Here is a 24,528-nt window from a genome sequence, read left to right as displayed (position 1 = left end):
TGCTGGCAAAAAGCAATGGGACAGAAAGGTCCCGCCTCTAAACTGGCAGGGGAGCCAATAGGACGAGGAGTCCCCAGGAACGCGCTCCAATGGGGTGGCAGGCCTCGCCCCTGTCCGCGGACAGAGCCAATGGCCTCCGCTCGTCGGCCGCCGACAGCCCGCCTCCAGTCGGCCGCAAAGCCGGGTGCCGGCCGCAGCGGAAGGTTCCCGCGGCTCCGGGAAGATGGCGGCGGCCGCGGTGCTGGCCGCCGGGGTGCGCGCGGCGCGCCGGGCCCTGGCGGCTGCAGGGCCGCGGGGGGCGCAGGTGAGAAGTGACCGCGGGGGCGAGGAGGGGTCTTGCAAGCTCTGACGTCCTCCGGGGCCGAGAGATGCGTTCCTCCCGGCTCCCAAAGGCTGGCACAGCCCTGCAGCCAACGCAGGCCGTAGCCTGAGCGCCTGGCGGTCGTCGCTGCCCGTCCGAAGAGCAAAGTTCCGGGCCGTGCAGCGAGGTCGGACTAGGGATGACCGCCGTCTTGCACAGGCCCCGGGCACAGAGGTCGGGACGGGGTCCCTGCGGCGCCCGCTGCCTGGCTCTGCCTCCAGCCCATTTGGCCCTGCGCCTGCGCCTGCTCGGGGCCACCTCCTCAGTGCCCCCTGCAGGAAGTGAACTTTCTCTTCTCGGTCAGTGTTCTAAGGAACGTTTGTGTTAGCCTGTCTTCCCCAGTGCCCGAAGCGACTCGGGGATTTTCATCCCGTCCACCCCTCACCGTGGCGCCCCGGCTTTTGCCTTCTCTGAGCCCGTGGGGCCGGGGGAAATGTTGCCTCCACTGATTCAGGTTCCCGGAGCTAAAATCTGCAGAGATCAGATGTGACACCCAGAGGAGGGAGCAGCTCGTGTCTAACGGGGACATTGCATTAAAACCTGAATAAAACAAGTAGCAAGGCTTAAAGAGCGGAAAACAAGTCATGGAAATAAGTGGAAACTTAACAAGGTGAGAGTACGCAGAGCGTCAGGCTGTCTGGAGAGATGATGCAAACAACCTCCTTTTAGATTTGAAGCCAAGGGAAGGGATTTGCCTGAGGTAATTCAGTGGTAAAATAGGAACTGAGATCTAAATCGGGAGGCTCCCGTTCTGGATCCTTCCCCCCTGAACAGTGCCAGATTTCTTAGCCACGTGAACAGGAATCAATTGCACCGCTGACTCCTGCTAGTAAGACCGCCTCTTTCCTAACCAGGCCCAGCACCCTGCTGCCGATGCTCTGAAAGTCAGGAACTTTTCCCGCAAGCAGACCCACTAACAGGTTCTTAGAGGGATGAAACTAGTAACTACCAGCGCTCAGCTTCTGCTGGCCCAGACGCTACAGAGGAGAAGCGCTGCCAGCTTGCTCCTGCGGATGTGTCTGGCCTACCTTCAGGTCCGAGGAGCGGCGGGTATGACGGATGGGGATGAAGTGGCCAAGGCCCAGCAGGCAGCCCCGGGGCGTGCGGCCCCCACCATCTTCTCCCGGATCCTGGACCGAAGCCTTCCGGCTGACATTCTGTATGAGGACCAGCAGGTGGGGTGCCCTTGGGACCCATCCCCTAAGAATTTCGTAGACCCATCCAGCTAGTTGAGGTAATGTGGTGACTTCTGGCTTGTCACTGCTCCCAGTGTCTCGTGTTCCGTGATGTGGCCCCTCAGGCTCCTGTGCATTTCCTGGTCATTCCCAAGAAGCCCATTCCTCGGATTAGCCAGGCTGAAGAAGAAGATCAACAGGTGGGGAGAGTAGAGCCAGGGTCGGGCTGGGAGGAGGCCAGGATTCAGCGCAAGGCTTTGCTTCTATGAATGAAGCCACCTGTGTCCTCCTCCTTTCCTGTAGCTTTTAGGACACCTCCTCCTTGTGGCCAAGAAGACAGCAAAGGCTGAGGGCCTGGGAGATGGATACCGACTTGGTGAGTGAGTTTTGGCTCCTGGGGCCCTCACGTATGAATTTTTGTTCTTCTCAATATGATCTTCATTCTTCGACCTCTCCCATGATCCTAACTGCAAGCTCCATTTCAGTGATCAACGATGGGAAGATGGGCGCACAGTCAGTATATCACCTGCATATTCATGTACTCGGGGGTCGACAGCTCCTGTGGCCTCCAGGTTGAACCTGCCTACTGACCAAGGACCCCAGACCTGGACACTTGCTTGGATGGTGAAGGGAAAAGTGGGCCCCTGCAGTGCTAATAAACCTATTCTCCATCAACTCTGCATCCTTGTCTTAAATATAAAAAGGTTCTTACCACAGAAGGGGGAAGAAAACTGATTCACCTCCTGAGAGATACTGAGGAGGCCCATCCTGTGGTGGCAGCTAAGGGGCCACCCTAGGTCAAGCTTCTTGAAAAGTAGCAGCTGGAATGAGCCTAAGGGAGGTGAAACCCAAGTGTAAGACATATTCAACCCTGGTCTTTATTCAGAGGCCAAACTAGTTTCTAAGGGGGGGATGGGAAGAGGGTGGTCATTATGAGGGCATTGTTTTGGAGAAGAAGCAGTCACACAGACAAAAGCTGCTGCTACCCTTTCACGGTTCCATATGTCTCACCGTTGTTCTCTTAAGCTGTTTCATAAAGTTTCATCCTTAAAAAGTTTTATGCACTATGCCCACCCCCAGACTTTTTTTGGGAATGAACTGAGCGAACTGTGAGAAAGCTACTGTTGCCCCTGCACAAACGCAGGAAGCAGGATTTCGTCTGATGCCACAGTCATCTCTGTTTGCAACATAGCTCCCTAAATAATCGCCCTGGAAAGTGGTAAAGGCTCATGTTAGCGCATGGAGGGCGAGGTCTTAGGCCAGCGGAACCTTAAAAACCCGGTTGGAGCGGAATGCAGTCGGGGCGGAACGCCGGAAGGCCGCTCCTAGGCTGACTTCCGCCCCGCAGAGGCCTTGCCTCCACCCCCACCCTCCACGTCCGCCCAGCTCTACTTCTGCGCAGTCTCCTGGAATTGTTTGCTGTCGCTATGGCAACCCAGTAGCTTGGGTCGGAAGATGGACACCAATGAGTCTGCTGAGGGATCGCGCCTGCGGTGAGAGCCACCGCTCTGGCTGCCGGCGTAAAGGGAACAGGGAGGGTCGGAGGGCTTTTTGCTGTGCTCGTGACAACCTTAACACATTCGTTTTCTTTCAGTTCTTCGGAAATACAGCCCAGCTCCGGAGGACCAGGGTCCACTTCGGAACAATTTCCTTCTTCGGATGGCCGTCCTAGGACTGCCCTGGCAGCCGCAACCGCGGCAGCTGTAGCGGCTGCATCAGCTGCATCAGCTGCTGCCGCCGCCAAAGCAGCTGCACTGTGTGCACAGGGCCAGGCGCCCTATTCCGAGTTCACAGAGCCTTCCTCTGACAGTGTTCTGCAACCCAGCTTTGCCCACAAGATAGACCATGGGAGTCTTGGCATTGAGCCCGCCCATGTTTCCTGTGTGGCTCGGGATGCCTGTACTACAACCGACCTTAGCGCTAGCCCTGGCCTCCTGACTGGTTCTAGCACGGGTCCTGCTCCTGGCTATAGCCATGGCCTGATTACTAGCTCCAGTTCTGGCCCTGCTCCTGTCTTCAATTCAGGTCCTGGCCAAGGCTCTGGTCCTGGCCAAGGCTCTGTCCCCGGCTCCAGCTCTGGTCCTGGCCATGCCCCTGGCCCTGGCACCAGCTCTGGTCCTGGCCATGCCCCTGGCCCTGGCACCAGCTCTGGTCCTGGCCATGCCCCTGGCCCTGGCCCCAGCTCTGGTCCTGGCCATGCCCCTGGCCCTGGCTCTGCCACTGGTCCTGGCCATGTCCGTATTGGTACCTCTAGCTATGGTCCTAGCCATGGTTTTGGCTCTGGTCGAGGCTCTGGGCCTGCCTCTGGGCCTGGTCCAGGCTCTGGCCCTGGCCTCAGCTCCAGCACTTCTCCAAAGTTCAGAAGTCTCGGAACAGACCTGGTCCCTAATTATGCCTCCTGGAGCCACCAGTGCCACTGGGAGCCTCAGAAACCACCACAGTGGGAATCTCTGCAAGTCTCAGAACCTGGCTCCCGCGGCCCCCGGAAGCCCTCAGAGGTTGAAAGGAAGTCCAAGGTTTTCAGTGAAGCACAGCCGCGGGGCCAGTGTCTCCTCTACAACTGGGAGGAAGAGGTATTAAGGGTCTTGAAAGCTATTCCCCGTCTCCTCGGGGTGGTTGTCTAGGAAGGGATATCAGTCACTCAGCTTGGGGCCCACAGAGAGCCACCAACCACTTGGATCAAGTCCCACGCATGCAGGACGGCTCCGAGAGCTTCTTCTTCCGACACGGACACCAAGGGCTGCTGACCTTGCAACCACAGTCACCCATGCCCTCCAGCACCACCCACAAGGACTCATACCAGCCCCCGGCCAGCTTCCGGCAGCCACTTCGAGGTGGGAAGCATGAGAGGGAAGGGCAGAATGAGCCCACTAGTCACAGAATCAAAGAGGGGAAGGGGTTTCTGCTGGGGTGGGGGATTGCTTGGTGGATATAAGGGCAAAATCCCAAATTGTTCCTTCCTTTTCTTAAATTTCTCTCTTCTGGGACTGTGTCTTAACTAGACCCCCACCCTGTCCCCCTCCCCCCAGGGAAGCGTGAAGCCATGGTGGAGACGTTCCTGCGCCATCAGATCTGGTGAGAGATGGGGAAGGGGAAGGGTGGGGAGGGGGAGACCTGGGGCAGAATGGCCTTGACACCCTGCAGGGCTGCGCAGTAAAGAGGGACGGGCAGAGCAGGAGCCTACCACCAGGAAGCTCTCGGAGGTCGAGTCAGTGACACACCATGACTACCGAATGGAGCTGGTGCGGGCAGGGCCTCCTGCCCCAACCAAGGTAAGAAGCCCTGCCCATCTCACGCAGCTGGGCTCCCAGGGCGGGCAGAGAGGGCGGAGGGCCCAGAGTTGCTCACGGCTCTTTCCCTCGCAGCCTCATGACTACCGGAAGGAGCAGCCCGAAACCTTCTGGATGCAGAGGGCACGGCAGCTGACGGTGTGAGGGTGACTCGGGGCAGGGCAGGGCAGAGGCTGTGTTCTCTCCTGGCTCAGGGGAGGGCAGGCTCTGTCCTCATCCTGGCCCTCCTGCAGGGTGTCAGTAACATCAGGACGCTGGACACGCCATTCCGGAAGAACTGCAGCTTCTCAACGCCTGTGCCCTTGTCTCTGGGGCAGCCTCTGCCCTATGAACCTGCGAGTCACCCCTACCAATCAGCAGAAATGTCTTCCCTTGCCTGTCAGGGAGGAGGGCGGGGCTAGAAGGGGGGAGAGTGACTCCTGTCTAGGGGTTGGGAAGGGAAGCAGGACATGGGATATGGAATCTCTGGACTGGACAGCTGGGGAGAAAGTTAGAGTTCTCTGTGCTTGATGAAGGGGGCCTTATATATAAAGGGTTCTCTCCTCCTGAGACTGTTGATTCACTGATTCTGTGAGTCACCGCGCCCATCCTTGGGGTTGGCTGCTCCTACCCTAGACCGTGACACCGTGACTTGGTGGTGGTGGTGTTTTATATTTGGCCAAAATATTCTGGTTTAGATACAGATATTTACAGAAGGTAGGGAGGAAGGGGGACCAAGCCAGAGAGGGGCAGGTATATGTACAAGGCTGAGCTGCAGAGGGCTACAACGTCCATAGAAGTAGGTTCTTCTGCACGTCTTCATCTCACGTAACAACGTCTGTTTCTCGTGTGTGGAGATGGTGGCCACTGCCCACCCAGGCACCAGCAGCAGGAGATTGTCTGACTTGGGAGGCAGTGGGGTTTACAGGAGCCCAGGGGATCCTTTCCGCTCTCCTAGGAGCCAGTAAGTTCGCATCTTTCCTTTTCCCTGGAAGCGGGCAGTGGGCATAATTCAGATTCCTCTATGTTACTCCCCGAGTCCCTCCATGTCCCCAGGATTCCCGCCGGAATCCTCCCCGTGACCGCCGTCACCTTCATCTCCACGTCCCCCCGGAGCTCTAGCTGGAAGCAACCCAGCTCATCCAGGGCATCCTTGGTGGTAGAGGACACGTGGATCTTCAGGGCTGCGGGGCCGGGGTGGGGGGAGGGGGGGTCAGAGAGGAGCTGGTGGCGCTGGAGAGCACCGAGCAAGCACCCCCGTGCTTCCAGCGCACATGTCCCTCAGGTGAAAGGTGCCCAAGGACAGGGCACTTGAGGACCACAGGAGAAAGCAGGAGCTACTGAGGCCGAGGCTGGGGCAGGAGCTGATGTCTCACCTTGGCCATTGGACTCCATTCTAGAAGCGGTGTTCACTGTGTCGCCGAAAAGACAATAGCGGGGCATTTTCAGGCCAACAACCCCTGCGCAGACTGGCCCTGGGAGAAGAAATGGGTTGGGAGGGCCTGGGAAAGGTGGTGAGTAGGGATGCAGTAAGAGTCAGCCTTACCAGTGTGGACCCCTATGCGCAGCCTCAGCTGGTCATGCGGTCGGTGGCGGATGCGGAACGAAGAAACTGCATCCAGTAAGGCTAGGGCCATCCGAGCAATTTCTGGTGCGTGGCGTTGACCATTTCGGCCTGGGAGGCCAGATACCACCATGTAGGCATCCCCAATTGTCTCCACCTGATTGAGAGTGGGCATTAGAAGGTTTCCTCTCTCTCAACCAGTGGGAAAGGGGAATAGTAGGAGATAAGCTGGACACCACCAGGAGTCCTCATGACAGCCTACAAGGGCAGAACATAGCCTAGGGACTACATGTCATTGCCTGAGGGTCTGTGGGAAAGGGGGGGTCTCTGAATCTTAAAGCCCTCCCTCCCCACCCCAGCGCCTGGGGAAAACTCAGAAACCCTTGGCTGAATGGAAGGACAGCCTGCCTGCAACAGAAGCAGGAGCCAGGCTCAACCTTGGAGCCCAAAGGCCGCCAGCAGCCCAGACTGCCAGAGGTGGGAAGACAAACACTTGACTTTGTCTTTGACTGAAACCAAGTAAGAGAGTGTCCTTGTTAGGAAATACACACTAAATACTTAGAGGTAAAGGGGTACTGTGTCTGAAACTCTCACGTGGTTCGGAAAAATTATCATAGGGAGACATATATCTTTTTAAAATCAAATCGATCTGGGCAAAGGATTTATAGGAGTTCTTTATGACAGAGACAACAGAGGTGCTAGCGTGAGTCTAAAGGGCAGGAACAGGAGTGGATATTAATTTTCTACCACACACAAATAAACAAACAAAAGAACAAATCCATTATTCCCAGATATACAGATAAAACAACTGAGGCTCAAGGAGATCCTATTACTTACCCAAGGCAACAATGGCAAAGCCAATATTCAAATCCAGATCATTTTCATTCCCAAGGACAGTAAACCCTGCCCTCTGTCAGCTCATTACGTCAACATAAAAGGCTCTACGATATTTGTTCATAGCCTGCCCTTCACCTCACTCAACCTATCTGTACCTACATCCTGTATGATTCTTCCATGTCTGGAGGGGACTGGAAAGAAATGGTGAAAAAGCTGTTGTTTATACCCCTGGGGAGACAGGGGCTAAATTCTGGGATGGTTCTGACTGGGGGAGCTTAATAAGTCCTAACAAATGAGACTGAACTGTACGATTACAGTGCTCCAGCACGAGGGTGCAGGAGACCCTGGAGCAAAAACTGATGGAAGAGGTCAGGCACGTCAGGTCCAGAGAGACTGAGTGATTTTTTTTTTTTTTTTTAATCTGAGAGACAGAGAGGGCTCTCATCTGCTGGCTTACTTCCCAATGCCCACAAGGGCTAGGACTGGGCTGCACCAAAGGCAGGAGCCAGGAACTCAATACGGGTCTCCCACACGAGTGGCCAGAACCCAACTACTTGAGCCATCACTGCTGCGTTCCAGGGTCTGCATTAGCAGGACGCTGGAATGAGGAGCAGAGCCAGGACTCATACCCAGGCTCTCTGATATGGGACATGGACATCTTAACTGTTAGGCTAAACGCCCACGTGATCTCATCAGGAAGGCAGCCCTGACTCTCACCTTGTAGACGTCAAAGTTGTCAATTATGGCGTCAAAGCAGGTGTACAGGTCATTAAGAAGTGTCACCACCTAACGGGGATGGAAAAGCAGAGGCTTTCAGACTTGTACCCAACTTTCTAAGAATTCTTAACACATGAGCCATAAGAAGATATGGGAGCTCTAGAACAAACGAACCGTCCCTACTCCTCAGGCTCCCCAGGTCCCTGACCCACCCACGACCTCTCACCTGCATGGGGGTGCTCTCTGCTGACAGCGCTGTGAAGCCAACGATGTCACTGAAGTAGATGGTAACACTGTCAAAGGCCTCCGCCTGAACAGTCTCTCCCCGCTTTAGCTGCTCTGCCACTGAACTAGAGACAAGGGTGCAGCTGTGAACCAGACGCCAAGGAGACTGGAAAGGGGTACACGGCTGCAGCAGAGACGACTTGGTGGAGAGAAAGGAAAGTGGCTGGGAAAACATTACAATCTAGGGCAGGGTAAGGGGCACAGGCAGTGGGGGATGGCAGGGCCTCCCTGTGCAGGCAACCAGGTGTCTCAAGGCAGGACTGCTGCACATCCACTCACTGGGGGAAGGGCATCGTAGAGCAGTGTCCTAAGAAGGGATGAGAAGCCAGAAAGAGGGCAGCAAGATGTGAAAAAGCAGGGTTCTGAGGCTTGGGATATGAGTTCTTGGGAGCGTGATGAGCCAGGGGCCAATGGAGAATAATCCCCAAGGAAAATTCTGGAAGGAGGACAAAGGTCTCACTGGGGTAGAATCTGGTAGAGCAGAGCCTCAGCCTTGCGCTTCTCCTCCAGGTAGGCCTGCGTGCGTTCCTCCACCAGCTTCTCCAGGTTATTGGCATACTGCTCCATGCGCAGCAGGAGGTTGTCCAATATGCTGGTGCCACCTTCCCTGGGGGAAGGACAAGATGTGGCACCTTTGCCAAGACTCCCAGGACTTGCTCCCCACCCCACCTTCCGGCCCCACCAGCACCCCCTCACCCACTAAGACTGAGGGGGCTTCTGCCTCCGGGGAGCTCCTGCCCCTCGCTACTCCCTCACTTGTTAAAGCGGCGTATGAAGCCCTTAATCTGTCCGAAGTCTGGCCGCTCGGCTGGGTCCTGGGCCCAGCATCGCTCCATCAGCAGAACTAGCTCCTCGTTCAGCTGGGTCCGGTCGATGCTTGGCCGGAAATATGGCCGCTGACCATTGCGCACCTTCTGGACGATCTCTGAGGGCGATGAAAGGTCTGGATGAAACACAGGGTCCATGCAGGAAGAAGAGGCGGTGGACAGTGGGTTGACTCTCACCTTTTGGGCTGAGGTCCAGGCCTTCCAAGTAGAAAGGACCACTGCGAAGCGCTATCTCCTGCAGGATGATCCCAAAGCTATAGACGTCAGCCTTCTGCATGCCGGTGGTTGGCAAGGAGTTCCCACTGAGCAGCTCTGGGGCGGTCCACAGCTTCTCTGAAAAGAAGGAACAGGCTAGCCAGGCCTCCAAAAGAGGGTGTCCCCAAGTCCACCAGGCTAATTCCCATAATGCTCCCCAACATGAAAATGCAACAGGAAAAACAGGCACGGGGGCGGGCCTCACTGGCATAGAGGGCGTGGCTGTCATCGGGTTCAGCAGTCGATCGGAAGCTGGCCAGGCCGTAGTCTGTGATTTTGAGGACAAAACGGCTATCCACCACACAGTTGGAGGACTTGAGACTCCCATGGGATGAAATAATGCTGTTGTGGAGAAAGGCCATACCCTGCAGGACACAGATGGAGTCACGGGACTGGACCATACGTTCCTTAGAATGTTCCCTCGCCCGGGGCCGGCACTGTGACGTAGTAGGTTAAGTCTCCGCCTGCAGTGCCAGCATCCTGTAGGGGTGCCAGTTCGAATTCCAGCCGTTCCATTTCTGATCCAGCTTCCTGCTAATGCACCTGGGAAAGCAGTGGAAGATGGCCCAAGTGCTCGGGCCCCTGCACCCACTTGTGAGACCCAGAGGAAGCTCCTGGCTCCTGGCTTCAGATCAGCCCAGCTCCTGCCGTTACAGCCATTTGGGGAGTGAACCAGCGGATGAAAGACCCCTCTCTCTTTCTTTCTCTCTCTGTAACTGCCTCTCAAATAATTAAAAAAAAAAAAAAGAATATCCCCTCTCCATGAGAAGGACACTTAACCAGCTGTCTAAAGATCTGGGGACCCTACCAACAGCGGGCTGAGGGGCAGTTAAGACACCACGTGCCATATCAGAGTGCCCCCAGCTCCTGACTCCACCCTCCTGCTGACGTGGAACCTGCAGGGTCGGGGTAATGGCTCAGGGGCTTGGCTTCCTGCCACCCATGTGGGAGATCTGGATGGAGTGCACCTTCTGGGCCTTTGAGGGCGTCTGGGGAGTGAACCAGCAGAGGGGAGCCTGCACTTGCTTTCTCACCCCTCCACTCTCGCTCTACCTCTCAAATAAATTAATTAATTGAAAAAACAGTAAACTGATTTTGGAAAGCATCCTTTGCACAATTCCACTCAAGGAAGCTGGCAGAATAGGAAAGACGTCCCTTTCTGGTACCATAAGCAGCAAAGAGGCACCCAGGCACCAGGAGAGGAAACATAAGAGAAGGGATAGGGGAGCTGCCAATTTACTACCCTAGAGAGGGAAACCCATCTTCTTCTTTTTAATTTTTTTATTTGACAAATAGAGTTAGTGAGAGAGAGAGAGAGACAGAGAGAAAGGTTTTCCTTCCGTTGGTTCACCCCCCAAATGGCTGCTGTGGCCAGCGCACTGCGGCCGAAGCCAGGAGCCAGGTGCTTCCTCCTGGTCTCCCATGCAGGTGCTGGGGCCCAAGCACTTGGGCCATCCTCCACTGCCTTCCTGGGCCACAGCAGAGAGCTGGACTGTAAGAGAAGCAACCAGGACAGAATCCGGCACCCATATGGGACGCCGGCACCACAGGCGCAGGATTAACCAAGCAAGCCACGGCGCCGGCCCCGGGAAACCATCTTCTGAGCACCGAGTTCCCACTGAGCAGTAGTGAAAGGAACATAACCATAAGGTTGAACGCCAAGAGTGATTTGACGCCTATCGGGGCTGGTAGTTAGGAAGCCAGGGCTTGGGACCCACGTACCAAGAGCAGCTGAACTTTAATCCATCTGTGTACAGGCAAGCAAGTCAGGGTGGAGGAGGACTGTGATCTGCTACTACAGGGAGTGCTGGCTCAGGGAGAAGGTGGAGAAGAGTGAATGACCATACCCAGGAAAGCGGTCACAAGTGGGGAACAGCTGCCAAGCCAAGGCACAAGCTGAAACTGCAGACCCAGTGGGGCCAGAGGAGAGGACGCACGCCTCTGAGGAAGACAGGTCTTAAAGGAGTAGTGCTTCCCAAAACCACAGCCCTCAGGGCCCACGCAAGTCAGGTCCTGGTGGGACGGAAAGGAGTCAAGGTTCTATATGCTGACCCCAAAAACTCTGTGTGAAGGGTAGCCCTGGTCTTAACAATTCGTATCTCTAGTCCATGTGAACTCTTCCTTTTCATTTATTTTATTTTTTATTTGAAAAGCAGAGTTACAAAGAGGAGAGACAGAGAGAAACAGAGAGAGAGAATCTTCCATCCACTGATTCACCCTCCATATGACCACCAACAGCCAGTGCTGGGCCTGGCCGGAGCCAGGAGGTGGAACTCCATTCAGGTCTCCCACATGGTTGCCGGGACTCAAACATGTGGGCTGTCTTCCACTCCTTTCCCAGGAAAATCAGCAGGGAGCTGGATAGGAAGTGGAGCAGCTGAGACTTGAACCAGCGCCCACATAGGATGCTGGCGTCACTGGCGGCAGCCCAACCTGCGGCACCACAGCGCCAGTCCCTCCCTTTTATTTTAGGCATCAAACAAACGTTTGGGAATCACCAAATCTGTGAATTTCATTTCATGGAAACTACAAAGGACACTTTCCAAAATCACAGAAATGATCAGGCTGACTCTGTTCAAAGCCACTTTTTTCATCAAATTGCTGTTCTCCAAGAGTCATGTTTTCCTTCTATGTATCATCACACCTGTAGTTGACTACTACCTCAACTTGATCTAGTACTTTATCTCTCATTTGATGGCAGATTTTCTTATACACACACACACACACACACACATTTTAAAATGACTTCATCAGAATTTGGAATACAGCAAAGCACTGTCGGGCAGCGTGTGGTCTTCCACTAGGCTTGCTCCCAGGCCGAGGCTTGCTTCTGGACACACAAGCAGAGCTCTCGCTGCAGGGGGTTAAGCCACTGCCTGAGGCATCAGCATTCATGACAGAGCACTGGGGTTCAAACCCTGGCTTCTCTGTTTCTGACCCAGCTCCCTGCTGCTGTTCTCGGGAAAGCGGCAGCAGATGGCTAAGTCCTTGGGCCCCTGACATCCACTCGGGAGACTCAGATCTAACTCTAGACTCCCTGGCCATTATGGCCATTTGGGCAGTAAACCAGCAGATGGAAGATTTCCTTCTCTCTCTTTCCTTCTTTCTCTGTCACTCTGCCTTCCAAATAAGTAAAAATAAGTCTTTTAAAAATTAAAAAAAAAAAACTTGTCTACCTGTCCAACCCCTGGAAAACCGAATTTTATGCCTCCATTATTCCATAGGCTTTTGGGTCATTTGAAAATAGCTGACACCTAGCCTACTGGAGGGATACTAAAGGCTTAGTACACTCTTTCTTGGTTTATTTTTTGTACAAGTAAATGTTCTTTTTAAAATTTCAGTTTTCTGAGCAAAATAACAGACATGCCAACTATTTGTCAGAGAGTCCAATGATGAGAGGAAAAACAGGAGATAAGAATTTCAGAGAATCCACTCATCTTTTCTCTTCCAAAGGATTTAATTTTTTAATGTTTTACTTATTTATTTAGGAGGCAGAAAGAGAGAGAGAGAATATATATGAATGAATGAGTGCATTCCCATCTGCTGGTTCACTCCCCAAATGCCCGCCCACAATGGCCAGGAGCCAGGAACTCAACCCAGGTCTCCCCCACGGGTGGCAGGAACACAATGACTTGAGCCACCACTGCTGCCTCGCCGGGTCTGCACCAACAGGAAGCTGGAGTCAGGCATTGAATCCGAGTGCTCTGACGTGGGACACAGTGTCTCACAGTCAGTGTCTTAACTGCTGGGCTAAATGGGCCCCCTACCACCAGCCACTGCACTCCTGGAGGTAAAAGAGAAGCTGGGGAGACATCTGACACACCTACCACAGAAAGACAAAAATCCTCTACAGGCACCAGACTCCGGCAGCAGGTAAAACTCACTCCCCCGGTATAAGCCCTAGATCCCTGTTTAACCATTATTACCCAACACAGGCTGAGGGCAGATGGAGAGAACAGGACTATCAGAGGATGGGACAGTGGAGAGAAGCTTTAAGCAAACACAGGACAATGGAGACATTTTGAAGTGAATGACCTCTTAACTAGGAGTGGGAAAGACTCACCTTAACAAGGTCATTAATGAGTGAATAACGGAACATCCAGTCCAAGTTGATGCTGTCATTTTCTAGAATATCCTGGTAAGTGACATGGAATAGATTATGTCTGTCCTAGGCCCACTGGCTGTCACCTGGCAAAGAGTCAATGTAACTGAGCCAATCCCCTAACCCCACCACCACAGTCTCCTTCACCCAGCCCTCACCTGCAAACTCCCACGAGGACAATACTCGGTGACGATGCAGATGTTGGGAGGGTCTATGCAGGCTCCAATGAAGCGAGTGAGATGATTGAACTGGACATCTCTCATCTGCAGGAAGCCATCAGGAAGGAGAAGAGAACTGAGCGAGCTTAGAAATCCACCACGACATGGGAAGATCCTTCTCTTGGTTGTGCCTACAGCTTAAACTCATGTATAAATAAGCCCTGGGATGACTTGTGAGCACACCCCTGCCCTGCTAGCCAATGCTCCTACCCCGTGGTCTCCCCCAGCCCTCCCCCGCCCCCTCCACCCAGGCGCATCACATACATGTTTGAGTTCAAACAGAACTTGCCGGGTCAGCTCAATGCGCTTCTTGTTCACGTGTTTGATGGCCACAACATTTCCCTGATGGCGAGGGTGGAAGGGGAAACGGAAAGTGAGTATCAGGTGTTTCTGGGCGCCAGGGAATACTGGAGAGCTGTGGGAGCGTCCAGGAGCTCAGCTGGGCACAGAGCGGGGGTCATGGGGGCAGCGGTCCAGGGGCAGAGGTGGCAGATGGGGATGAGACAGGATGAAATGGTGGGGACCAGAACAAGCGGACGACTGTTCACCTTGAAGTGACCGGTGTTGGCAAAGATCTGGTATTTCCCATGGGCTGTCATGAGCGAGCCGTAACTGGATCCCCGCTGGGGCCAAGGGCAACATGGAGGCGGAAGGATGAAAGGAACATTAGATGGTGGTGGCAGTGCAGGGGCTATCATTACAGGCCAGTGTGCTGGGAGAGGTCCAGGGAGAGAAAGGACAGCAACTCAGAGGGAGGCAGACGACCGCTGAGACGAGGGCTCACCAGCGACAGCGTGAGGCGGCTGCCTGCGCCTTTGTGACAGCGCTCTGAGTTGCCGAACTGCAGCTCTTCCCAGCGGATGCGCCACAGCATGCTGGCCAGCTCCTTCTCCAGCATCAGCTTCCTGTAAGGACTGCACACCTCAGCTGACTGGCAAGCCCCGCCCTGCCACCCCCTCAGCCACCGCGCGGCTGCAAGGTGCTCCAGCTGGTAGTCGAGGGCCACACGCGCCGAAAGTGCACGCCCCAGGCCCACTTCCAAACACACGGTGCACCCGAGGAAAATCACCTTTGACCTCGGCCCCACTCTAAATGACCAGTTAGCATGACCAGTCTAGAACCCAAAGTGGAACAGACTCCCAGCCTGAAGACAACGATGGAGAAAGGCCAGGGAGGACCTGCTGCCAGGTCTGAGAGGAGGCCCTGGCCCCTCCCCCACATTCTCGGGCCCAGCTGTCCTCGGAGGCTGTGTGGCATCGTGGCCGGCCAGGGAGGGGCCCAGAACTCACCGGAAAATCAGAAAGCTGGAAACGCCAAACATGATGAAGGTGATGCCTGTGCCCAGAGCCACAATGGCCAGTGTCGAGAGAGGAGCTGAAGGGGAGAGGGAGACCCTGAGAAAGACCATGGGGGCGGCGGGCTGCCCAGTGGGGAGGGGTGAGGCTCAGGTGGGGAGGAGCAGACAGATTTCCCGAGGGAAGTGAGCAAGGAGGGAGGGCAGCAGAGTGGAGAGGCAGCAGGGGTGGAGGCGAGGGGAGGAAGTGTAGCTCCCAGGCCCTGCACACACCCACTTTTATCACAGGATGGGTCGTCCAAGTCAAAGGCACAGGGGGGGTTGTCCAGGGGGGGTGCCCCCTTCACCCAGGCAATAGGCCGTTCTGTCCACCAGATCTGCTTCTCGGCTCCCGAGTAGTGGGCTGCAGGCTGCGAGGAAGCAGAAAGCTGGGCCCATGGGCCTGCTGCCCGAGACACTGCGATTCTGCTTGTCCCCCAGCCAGGAGGGGGCTCCCCCAGAGAAGATAAGCCCCTGCCTCTAGGCCCTTTGGCTCTGCCCTCCCTGGACTCTAGAAGGCTGACTTCTGCAAGGCCACCATCCCTTCCCTGCCCCTCCCCCATCACCTGGAAGTCCCCAGAATCCAGGTCTCCCATGGCCCACAGGACGAAATCGGTCTCCCGGTCATTGTTCTTGTCCATAACAACCAAGCCAGTCACACCTAAGAGAGCAAAGAGCAGCCGTTACTTTGAGGTCTACCCTAGAACCCCTCCTCTCCCCTGGCCCCTCCAGCTGCCTCAGAGCCTGTCCCCACCCCTGCCCCTGAGATGTGCCCACCCATGCCACGTCCTCCAGCCCCTGCTGATGCCCCCTGCTGCTCCGACCTGTTCTTGTTCTGCCCACTCCGCTCCTGAGCCTGGCCCCAGCCCTCAGGGGCGCTGTCAGCCCCGTTCCTTACCGTGGTACCTCCGGCCTTGCATCTTCTCCACAATCCGCAGCCCGTCCTCCCGGGTGCCTCCTTCCTGGAGGGTCTCGTTCAGGACTTCAGCATAGAGCAGGATGCCGTCGTAGAAGCAGCCAGCGATGAGGTTCATCTGGGGGTGGTAACTCTCTCCAAACATCCTGCCAGGCCCCTGCCCGACCCCCAGCTCTGGGCTCCCTTGGACCTCTTCTCACCTCTGCTTTACTTCCCCCCGCCCACTTCCACCTCACTGGACCCCGGGCCACGAGGAAATGCCCTGGATGGGAGCCACAGCCACCGCTGGATGCTGAGCTGGGGCAGAGGAGTCCTGCTCACAGGCCGGCCTCTCTCGGGGAGAGGAGAGGGAGCTGCTTACCAGGGAAGGGGCCAGCTCCACTCCGAAATCTTCTCGGGCTCTTATCAGCAGACGATTCTGGAATTCCTGATACTCGGGATTTGGGGGTTCTCGGTACGTGATCACCAGCACAGTCTGTACCAGCAGAATACGGGGAGAAGTGAATGGGATTCCAGGTGGGCAAGACTGGAGGCAGGACAGGGGGATTTGGTGAAATGTACATGATCTATAATACACAGGGGTGAGTCTGAAGGCTGAAAGGATACTAAGCTCTGTGTGTGTGTGTGTGTGTGCAAATGTGCACGTGCGGTGTGTTCAGTACCTCTGGGGGGAGGGGGCAGCACTCCTCCAGGAAAGGCAGACAGCACTGCTTGTGGGAAGGGGGAGACCAGGCAGTAACCGCAAAAGCCCATCATCTTCCCCAACTCCCTGCCACACCCAAGGCCTCTTGGCGAGCTGCCCGTGGTCTCACAGCCCCTCTTTTCCTCTCCTTTTGGGGTATCCGTCCACTATCGGGGAAAACACGGGTCATCTGCTCCTCCCTGGTGTGTTCATTACTGTCAACATTAGCAATAACACGATGACGTCATTGTTTGGGCCACTCAGACAGAGCGCCTGCGCCCGGTGAAGGAAAGAGATTCCAGGCTCTGGGCGGTACTTGGACGCCGCGATTCCACCTGTGAGAGGCTGAGTTCACACAGTTCGCCTGCAGAGGACACTTCCCACAAGCATCACTGTCTTGCTTAAGAGACATGTGTCACTGGGACAAACTCCCAGAAGTCACATGCCACACACCACACACATTTCACAGATAAGCAAACGGCATGTGGGCTCAGGCAGGCACACATCTCCCTGGCGCATGAGTCAGCACGTCCGTCCCTCATCAAAGTGCCTGCCCGGCTCCCGTGAGCCCCGCGGGTGGCCCCTGCCTTAGCTGCAGTCTCCGCTGAGACCAGTCCCTGCTCAGACACCAAACTGGCATCATAGGGTCAGGGAGAGACTTCAGCTCACCACGACTGTGAAGGCGGTAACTTAAAATCCAGGCACTTTGGCCAGTTTTATGCACTCCTGCCATGGAAAGCACACGCGGGCTGTGAGACCGCACCTGCATCCCCTGCGCGCACCATGAGCTGTCTGGGGAGGACTGACAGGCAGCGGAAGCCAACTTCCACCTCGCACTCATCGTATCAGACTGCGGTTTTCTCTGCAGCATGTGAGCGCTTGATCACACCCTTCTAACATCCTTCCACGCTCAGGCAAAACATAAAGGGGAGGAGGACGAAGGGTGAGGTGGGCAGGGTTCAGTAGGCGACACCTGCTGCAGAAATACAAGACATTCAGAGAGGCAGCGCACCGACGATGAAAAGCACAAGAGCTGGAGAAGAGATTTAATACAACTTGTATTTCACTTAAGGCTGAGGGTGGGTTTTTTATTCTCTAGGCTGCTTTGTTCCCTAGGCTGGCAGTTATCAAACATGTTGATCTCAAGATGGCCTGACAGCCTTACATGTTACTAAGGACCCTAAGAAACTTGTGTTTATGTGGAGTAAATCTACAGGTATTGGCCATATTATAAATTAAAGCTGATACACTTTGAGAACACAAGAGCACACAGGGGTCGGCATTGTGGCACAGCAGGTTAAGCTACTGTCTGTAACACAGGTATCCCGTATGAGCACCAGTCCAAGTCCCAGCTGCTCCACTTCCAACCCAGCTTCCTGGAAAGGCACCTGGGAAAGCAGTGGAAGACAGTCCAGGGGCTTGGGCCCCTGCACCCATGTTGGAGACCTGGATGAAGGTCCTGGCTCCTGGCTCCTGGTTTCAGCCTGGCCCAGCCCTTCCCGTTGCAGCCATTGGGGAGTGACCCAGTGGATGGAAGATATCTCTCTTTCCCCTCGGCCTCTATAACTCTGCCTTTCAAATAAATAAGTAAATCTTAAAAAAGAAAAAGAAAGAGAAAAAGATCAAAAATGAAAGTCCACACAAGCCACCCACAGCTGCCAGAGTGATGACATTATCCCACAAAAGGAACCTCTGGAAAACTCCACTGTATAAGGACAGCAGAATGAGTGGCGAAGGCAAAGAACAGCAAAGTATTATTTTTCAGTTTTTACCTGTGGTCCCCCAAAGGATTTCTGTGGCCCCCAGGATCCCAAGACCATACTTTGAAAACTGTTAGGCTAGACTGTTTTTGCTGTGGCTCCCAGCTACTTAAAAAAAAAAAAAAAAAAAAAAAAAAAAAACACCAAAAACCCCAAGCAGTTTTGCTCAGGAGCTAGAAGGAGGGGAAGGTAGGTAACTGTGGCCCCAGATGGACAAAAAACAAGCGAAGTCTGCCAGAACTGGGCTTGGCAGTGGGCAGAAGCCAGGAGTGCACCTGAGAAAGGTGCCCTGCAGGAGGCACCTGTGGGCTCACCCACGCTGCGACCTGCTCTGCTCAGAGGGCCGTGCTGCCAGCCAAGGCCTGAGGGGACAAGGGACAGTCTCCACGCAGAGATCTTGCCTCCCACAGCCTCCAGCTACGGCTCTCTTCCGCCGTGGCTGCTTGGTTCCCTATCTGCAGCCAGTCTCCTGCGGAACCCCTACCTATGACCTCCCCCTGGATTCCCGCCTTGCCGTCCTCTGGCTCCCCGGAGTCCAGTCATCTATCCATGCAGTTCGTTCCACCACATCTGCCCTTCTCCCCTACCCTGGTTGACCACTTTGATTTCCAAATCCTGGCAGCTCCATTCTTGGCCAGACGAACTCCTAGACCTACCCTCCCTCTCCCCAACACACACCTTAATTAATGCCAACCTACTACATGCTAGACGTGTGGAAGACGAGGATGAACGTGATCCCTAACCTCAGTGGCTACGGATGGATGGGAGAGAAAAATCCCATGGACACACTTCATTTCAAGGTCCCCTAGCCCAGGAGCGGCCATCCCGAGGCTCTTTCTGGCCATGACACTCTCCTGGAAAAACTCTGGGCATCTGTGCCACGGTTTCCTCGCCTGTCTGGCCCCGTGCTCAGGCTGGCCTGGTCTGGGACTCCTGTAGGACAAGTGTCTCTTGGGAAAGGGCTCTCTGCTCTCTCCTCCTTGGCTGCAGCTGGCCACCCAGGTTCCCTCCCCACCCCGCACCCCTGCCTCAGCCCTGGGAGACAGGAGCAGCTTGGCCACGCCCCTGCCCTCGTCCTTTCCCACCCTTGTCCCTGGTCTTCCCTCAGCGTATTTCTGACTGCCTGCTGCCCTTCTCCCGTGCTGCAGCAAAGCCCCTCTTCATCACTCTGTCTGAATCATGTGAGACAGAGAGCCATGAACGAACAGGCTGACATGACTGCCTAGAAGGTGACAACAGCCCTCCTCTCCCAGCGCTAAGGACTGGGGACCCTTGGCTAACAAGAGTCCTCACACGAGAAACACAGGTTCTTCTTTCACAGAGAGAAGGCAGCCCTCCCACCCGGAACATCCATCAGCCTCCCTTGGCCATGGCAGCTGAAGCACAATCTTCTGGCTATTCCCTTCTTGCACCACACCCATCTCTCTCTCTCTCTCTCTCTCTCTCTCTCTCTCTCTCTCTCTAACACATGGCAATATGTTCCTATAATTGCATTCACTGTGTGTTTGTTCATTCTCCGGGGACTTCCTCTGCTCTGTTCTCTACTGCATACCAGCACCTGGAACCTAGTGCAGGTGCTCCGTCAACACCAGTGGGATGAGTCAAGTCTTCAAATGTACAAACACGCAGTAAACAATGTGCTGAGTTCCACGGAGGCCAGAGTGAAGCACAAGAGAAGGGAACTCAGTGCAGCCTGGGGATTCGGAAGGGCAAAGAACAGGCCTGGGTCTTAAAGAACGTGGCAACGACATGCAGACAGGCCACCGTGAGAAGGCTGCTTTAGGAAAAGCTTAGAGCAGAAACAAAGCCTGTCCCGCCACTGCCCCTGTGCAAGTGTGACAACCACAGGCTCATAGTCAGCCATGCCAACAGGTGTGTCATTCAGTAGGACACACTGCTCAGTCCTGACCAAATACATAATCACAGCCCCTGAAACCTTACTCACTCCAGAAGAATGGCCACCCAGGTCCGGCTCTTTTTTTTTTTTTTTTTTGACAGGCAGAGTTAGAGAGAGAGACAGAGAGAAAGGTCTTCCTTTTCCATTGGTTCACCCCCCAAGTGGCCACTACAGCCAGCCAGGAGCCAGGTGCTTCCTCCTGGTTTCCCATTCGGGTGCAGGGCCCAAGCACTTGGGCCATCCTCCACTGCACTCCTGGGCCACAGCAGAGAGCTGGACTGGAAGAGGAGCAACCGGGACAGAATCCAGCACCCCAACCGGGACTAGAACCTGGGGTGCCGGTGCCGCAGGCGGATGATTAGCCTAGTGAGCCGCGGCGCCGGCCCAGGTCCAGCTCTTAGACACACTGACTTGGAACCAAGAAACTCAGTGGGAAAAGGACCTTAAGGCTATCCTGAGAGCCACCTCAAACCCTTTATGGAATGAACATGCATAAATAAATGGGAAACACTTATACACATAAATTAGTGGGGAATCAGTAGAGGGGGTGGGAGAGCATTCGCGGGGGTGACTGTGAGAGGGAGAGAGGGCACAAAGGCATGAGGGCAGGAGGGGGCCTGGGGCCAGGGAGCCTGAGAGACGTCCGACCAGCTGGTGGTCTCAGCCCTGCGAGGGAAGACTGGAAATGTGGGGGACAGCACACTACAGAACATCTTCACCGTCACAGCGAGGGGTCAGCATTGCATTTAGCAGCAAACAAGTCACAGAAACTTGGAACAGAGGAGTGAAGCAGGCAGAGTCAGGCCAGCCGTCCCTACAAGCTCTCTCTGAAAGCCATCTCTCCTGCGCCTCCTCCGGACACCCTAGTTCAAGGGCACTGCCTCAGGCTCTTCTAACCCAACTGGAGTTCTGTCACCACACTGACCCTCACAAAACAAAACTCCGAAGACCTGCAATGCAAGTCCTAGAGTTCTCCTTAATTGGATTACACTTCTGCGATCCCTGTACCTAATTTGAGCGAACTCTTCCCTCTTGTCAGGTCAGCATCTTCCTGGTCCTCCAAACAGCCCCATTCCAGTCTTCTTCTCTTTGCTCAGGCAGCTCGGATTCCTTCTCCTGCTCTGCGAATATGACCTCTACCACCAAGGTCACGATAGGATCTCACTTCCTGTACAAAAGGCTTCGTCCCTAAACCCAGGCCACAGCGACTGTGCCTCCTCGGAACCACTGCGGTTCTCAGCGTCCAGTGTCCGTTCCAGCCACGCCATCACACCCCTTCTCTCAAACTTTACGTAACTGTGCCACAGGTATGCCTCACCTCTCTAGGGACGTGGGAGCCTTGTAGGAGTGGGGCGAGGCTCAGGTCCTTCCCTTGACTTTGCTCCCCTGTGGTCTACTGCTGGCACTTAGGAAAGTCAGTGTTCCAGGATCTCTGGAGCTGGCCAAAGTCAGCCCTAGCAGAAGAGCTCCAGGGGGCGGGGTGGGGGGCAGAGTGACACCAGACTCCAACATGCTCTCACAATTCCTGCCCTGTTCCTGGAGGCCCTGTGGGGACCTCCAACAAAGCACTTCCTCCTGCAGACTCAGCCGGAAAGATACCTGGAAGGCCTCCCTGAGGGCCTGGGCCTGCTCCTGGGTGCGGTTGTCCTGCCAGGGCCGGCCTGTAGAGCGCGTGGGCCCCGCGCGGAGACTCTCCCCAAAGACGTCCAGGTAAAAGAAGACGTAGTCCCCGTTGGTCAGGTTCTCCCTCTGGGCCTGGAGCAGGATCTCATGCAGCATCTCCAGAGGACCGCAGATGTACACAACTGGGAGCAGGTACAACAGAGGCGCACCTGAGAGAGCGCCCAGCCGCCCCGCCCTCCCGGAACCAAATGCGTCTCCCTCCTCAGCCAGAAAGTGCTCTGACCTATGCACCCCCAGCAGATGCTCCCCCTCCCTCCCCCTGCAGTGGGGGTCCTGAGTACCCTGGGGCCGCCTGGACCATCTGGCAGAAGTCAGGGCCTGACCTCACCCTCCAGGAGGAGGGTGCGCTCATCTACAGTCCCTCCATTCCCCAGGGCTCAGCTGCTGTCCCCTCCCCTCCCCGCCCAGCCTCCGCACTTCCCACCTCCTCCCTAGGCTCAGAGGCAAAAGCCAGGAGCCTGTTTGTGGAGGCCTCGCTACTTTTTGCTGCCACCAAGATGTCCTGGGGCCCCAGTCTGGGAGATCTCTGCTCACAGGCAGGCGTGGGGTTCAGGGTGGCATCCACCCCTCCCGGGGCACCCACCCTGCTCCCCGCCTCCACATTCTCCTCTGGTCCAAGCTTCATCTCCCCCCTACACACACACACTCCACACGCACACAGCGCTCTCCTACTCCTTGTTTACATCTGCCTATGGTGTCCACAAGCTGCCGGCAAAGCACGTGGGCCCTGGCACAGGTGCTCTGTCCCCAACCACCACATACATACAGCTCAGCCCTCCAACACAGACCTTCACCTACAGTTTCCCAGGCCTGGGCTCCAGCTCCCCGCCAACCCCGGCCCTAACACAGCCCCGGGCCACACTCACTGCGCCCGTTGGCCCGGATGAAGTGGGTGGCCTGCTCAGGGCCCCCTGGCTCCCGGGCATACACCTGGTGCTGCACACTGAGGTTGTTGCCCTGCAGGGCCTCGAAGACGCCCTCGATGGTGAAGTAGTGAGGCCGGTCATCGGTGCGAGCGTCCAGATACAGCAGGGCAGCGCGGGAGGTCCAGTTGAAGTGCTCGTGTAAGGTCACCACAAACTCACCCAGCTTGGGCGCCGAGGGGCCCGTGCGAACCAGGGTGCGATAATGCTCGCTCTTAGCTGCAAAGCCAGAAGCCACAGCACCCGCAGTCAGCAGGGGCAGGCGCCAGTGCGAGGCAAAGCGGGCCACTGAGGCGGCGGGGTACACGCAGCCGGGGCCCAAGAGCAGGTCAGGGTCGTGGTACAGCTTGAGGTCCACGGCGCGCAGCGGTGCCAGGTACTCAGAGCAGGCGCCATCTAGTTCGGAGCTGACAAACCGCAGGTCCACGGGCAGTGCCCGGCCCAGCGCCTCCACGGCCAGTGCCACAGCAGGACCCACCCGTGGCCAGGCCCAGGCGTAGCTCAGGTTGTGCTCCGGCAGCACCACCGCCAGCGTCAGGTTCCGCGCCCCCGGAGGACGCACCCCACCTGCCAGGGCTGCCACCAACAGCAGGAGCGATGGCAAGGCCATGGGGATAAAGCAGCAGCCCCTCCGCCCCCAGCACCTGGGGCCGCTCTGGCCTAGCCGGGAGGCACGGGCACCACCCAGCCTGGAGCCTGGGGAAGAGGCGCGGGCCGAGGCGGCCGGGCCCCGCAAAGTGCTGGGGACCCGGACCCGCCCGGAGGAGAGGAGAGGCCGCCTGGGGTGCGGAGGGGGTGGGCCGCCAGTCTAGGGCCAGCACGGAGCACTAGGGGAAGGGTGGCAGGGGGAGGCACGGACAGACGGAAGGGGCCCGCGGCCGGGATGGGGACAGGGAGCCCTGAAGTGGCCTGAGGAGCAACGGGGAATCCGAGGCTGGGATGGGGTTGGGGGCGGGGGTGAACTGGTACGAAGAAACGGCCTGGGGGCACCTCACGGCCGAAGGGGCTGGGAGGCCGGGGAGCTGCGGGAAACCGGACCAAAGGGGCGGCGAGGCGGGAGGGCGCCCGCGGCGCGGACGGTCTGGGACATGGGCGGGCGGGGAGCAAAGCGAGGCCTGGGCCGGAGGGGAGGGGAAGGCAGGGGTGAGTCTCCTGCGAAGGCTTCTCCCGAAGCTCCTGCTTGGACTAACGGGCCCGGGCGCTGGTCCCATCCGGAGCTGCGGCGGCCCCGCCCGTGTCCCCAGCTCCGTTCCGCTCCGCTCCTCCTGGGCCCCGGCGGCCGGCGCTTCCTCCCGCCCCCCGCCTGGGCCCCCGCGCGCGCCGCTCGTCCGGGTCAGGTCGCCTCGGCCCGGCGCGTCTCCGCTAGCTGCGCCGGCGGCGGCGGCCGAGTGCGACTCCCTGGGCAGGCCGCCCGCGCCCGCCCCCGCGCCCGCCCCTCCTCCGCCCCGCCCGGCCCCACCCTCCGGCGCCCGCCGCCTCCCCCCGCCCCCCACCCGGGCGCCCGGGGACCTCCCCGGTCGTAAGCCCAGCCCGGGGAGCGCTGGGGGGCTCCCCACGAGGGTCTCGCGGGCCGGCTGGGGGCCCCGGGCGTCCCCTGGCTTGCAGGGCTTCCGCCAAGCCCCCTTCCATCTCGCACATTCCAGCGCTCCCGGGGCCTGTCTTCTGCCCCCGACTTGGCCCCCTCTTCCTGGGGGTCTCCTCTGAGCTTCCGGAGCCCCTCATAC

The 24,528-nt window shown here is 56.8% G+C and overlaps 3 protein-coding genes across 9 annotated transcripts; 2 read left to right on the top strand and 1 right to left on the bottom strand.

Moving 5' to 3' along the window:
- The first annotated feature begins 150 nt into the window (after positions 1–150).
- HINT2 (histidine triad nucleotide binding protein 2) lies at positions 151–2,211 on the top strand. 6 transcript variants are annotated; one of them, XM_070054298.1, is made up of 6 exons: positions 186–304; positions 816–971; positions 1,396–1,536; positions 1,632–1,736; positions 1,840–1,912; positions 2,022–2,211. In XM_070054298.1, exons 3-6 carry the CDS (start codon positions 1,414–1,416, stop codon positions 2,111–2,113), a joined length of 393 nt encoding a protein of 130 aa, XP_069910399.1. In that variant the 5' UTR covers positions 186–304; positions 816–971; positions 1,396–1,413; the 3' UTR covers positions 2,114–2,211. The 6 variants fall into 6 exon arrangements, with proteins under 6 accessions (XP_002708042.1, XP_008266591.1, XP_069910399.1 ...); XM_002707996.5 differs by lacking the exon at positions 816–971 and having other exon boundaries at positions 151–304; XM_008268369.3 differs by lacking the exon at positions 816–971 and having other exon boundaries at positions 162–304; positions 1,216–1,536.
- Positions 2,212–2,361: 150 nt separating this feature from the next.
- SPAG8 (sperm associated antigen 8) lies at positions 2,362–5,375 on the top strand. The gene is made up of 7 exons (XM_008268209.4): positions 2,362–3,029; positions 3,131–4,109; positions 4,196–4,370; positions 4,566–4,611; positions 4,691–4,808; positions 4,902–4,964; positions 5,060–5,375. The coding sequence occupies exons 1-7, from the start codon at positions 2,992–2,994 to the stop codon at positions 5,225–5,227; spliced, it is 1,587 nt and encodes a 528-aa protein (XP_008266431.1). The 5' UTR covers positions 2,362–2,991; the 3' UTR covers positions 5,228–5,375.
- Positions 5,376–5,457: 82 nt separating this feature from the next.
- Positions 5,458–24,206, bottom strand: NPR2 (natriuretic peptide receptor 2). 2 transcript variants are annotated; one of them, XM_051856521.2, is made up of 22 exons: positions 22,748–24,206; positions 21,798–22,003; positions 16,221–16,334; positions 15,842–15,977; positions 15,510–15,604; positions 15,182–15,314; positions 14,900–14,984; positions 14,395–14,515; positions 14,159–14,233; positions 13,875–13,952; positions 13,551–13,655; positions 13,354–13,425; positions 9,496–9,655; positions 9,213–9,368; positions 8,965–9,133; positions 8,669–8,815; positions 8,150–8,273; positions 7,924–7,992; positions 6,352–6,526; positions 6,182–6,280; positions 5,898–5,989; positions 5,458–5,793 (listed from the first exon to the last, which is right to left on the bottom strand). In XM_051856521.2, the coding sequence occupies exons 1-22, from the start codon at positions 23,412–23,414 to the stop codon at positions 5,728–5,730; spliced, it is 3,144 nt and encodes a 1,047-aa protein (XP_051712481.1). In that variant the 5' UTR covers positions 23,415–24,206; the 3' UTR covers positions 5,458–5,727. The 2 variants fall into 2 exon arrangements, with proteins under 2 accessions (XP_051712481.1, XP_051712485.1); XM_051856525.2 differs by lacking the exon at positions 14,159–14,233.
- Positions 24,207–24,528: the final 322 nt, after the last annotated feature.

This window comes from Oryctolagus cuniculus, chromosome 1 (genome assembly GCF_964237555.1).
Source record: "Oryctolagus cuniculus chromosome 1, mOryCun1.1, whole genome shotgun sequence".
Taxonomy (NCBI): domain Eukaryota; kingdom Metazoa; phylum Chordata; class Mammalia; order Lagomorpha; family Leporidae; genus Oryctolagus; species Oryctolagus cuniculus.
The sequence above is the reverse complement of the archived record's forward strand: the minus strand, read 5'-3'. Positions and strand labels throughout refer to the sequence as shown.

What these genes read in the sequence shown, in the direction of transcription:
- HINT2 (XM_008268369.3), top strand. Translation starts at nt 1,294, where the DNA reads ATGAAACTAGTAACTACCAGCGCTCAGCTTCTGCTGGCCCAGACGCTA. An exon ending in TTCTGTATGAGGACCAGCAG is followed by an intron (nt 1,537 to 1,631) that starts GTGGGGTGCCCT and finishes CACTGCTCCCAG; the next exon opens with TGTCTCGTGTTCCGTGATGT. An exon ending in GGGAGATGGATACCGACTTG is followed by an intron (nt 1,913 to 2,021) that starts GTGAGTGAGTTT and finishes GCTCCATTTCAG; the next exon opens with TGATCAACGATGGGAAGATG.
- SPAG8 (XM_008268209.4), top strand. Translation starts at nt 2,992, where the DNA reads ATGGACACCAATGAGTCTGCTGAGGGATCGCGCCTGCG. An exon ending in GCTGAGGGATCGCGCCTGCG is followed by an intron (nt 3,030 to 3,130) that starts GTGAGAGCCACC and finishes GTTTTCTTTCAG; the next exon opens with TTCTTCGGAAATACAGCCCA. An exon ending in GGCCTCCTGCCCCAACCAAG is followed by an intron (nt 4,809 to 4,901) that starts GTAAGAAGCCCT and finishes TTTCCCTCGCAG; the next exon opens with CCTCATGACTACCGGAAGGA.
- NPR2 (XM_051856521.2), bottom strand. Translation starts at nt 23,414, where the DNA reads ATGGCCTTGCCATCGCTCCTGCTGTTGGTGGCAGCCCTGGCAGGTGGG. An exon ending in TCCAGCTTTCTGATTTTCCG is followed by an intron (nt 14,516 to 14,899) that starts GTGAGTTCTGGG and finishes CAGTCCTTACAG; the next exon opens with GAAGCTGATGCTGGAGAAGG. An exon ending in GCCGCCTCACGCTGTCGCTG is followed by an intron (nt 14,234 to 14,394) that starts GTGAGCCCTCGT and finishes CCTTGGCCCCAG; the next exon opens with CGGGGATCCAGTTACGGCTC.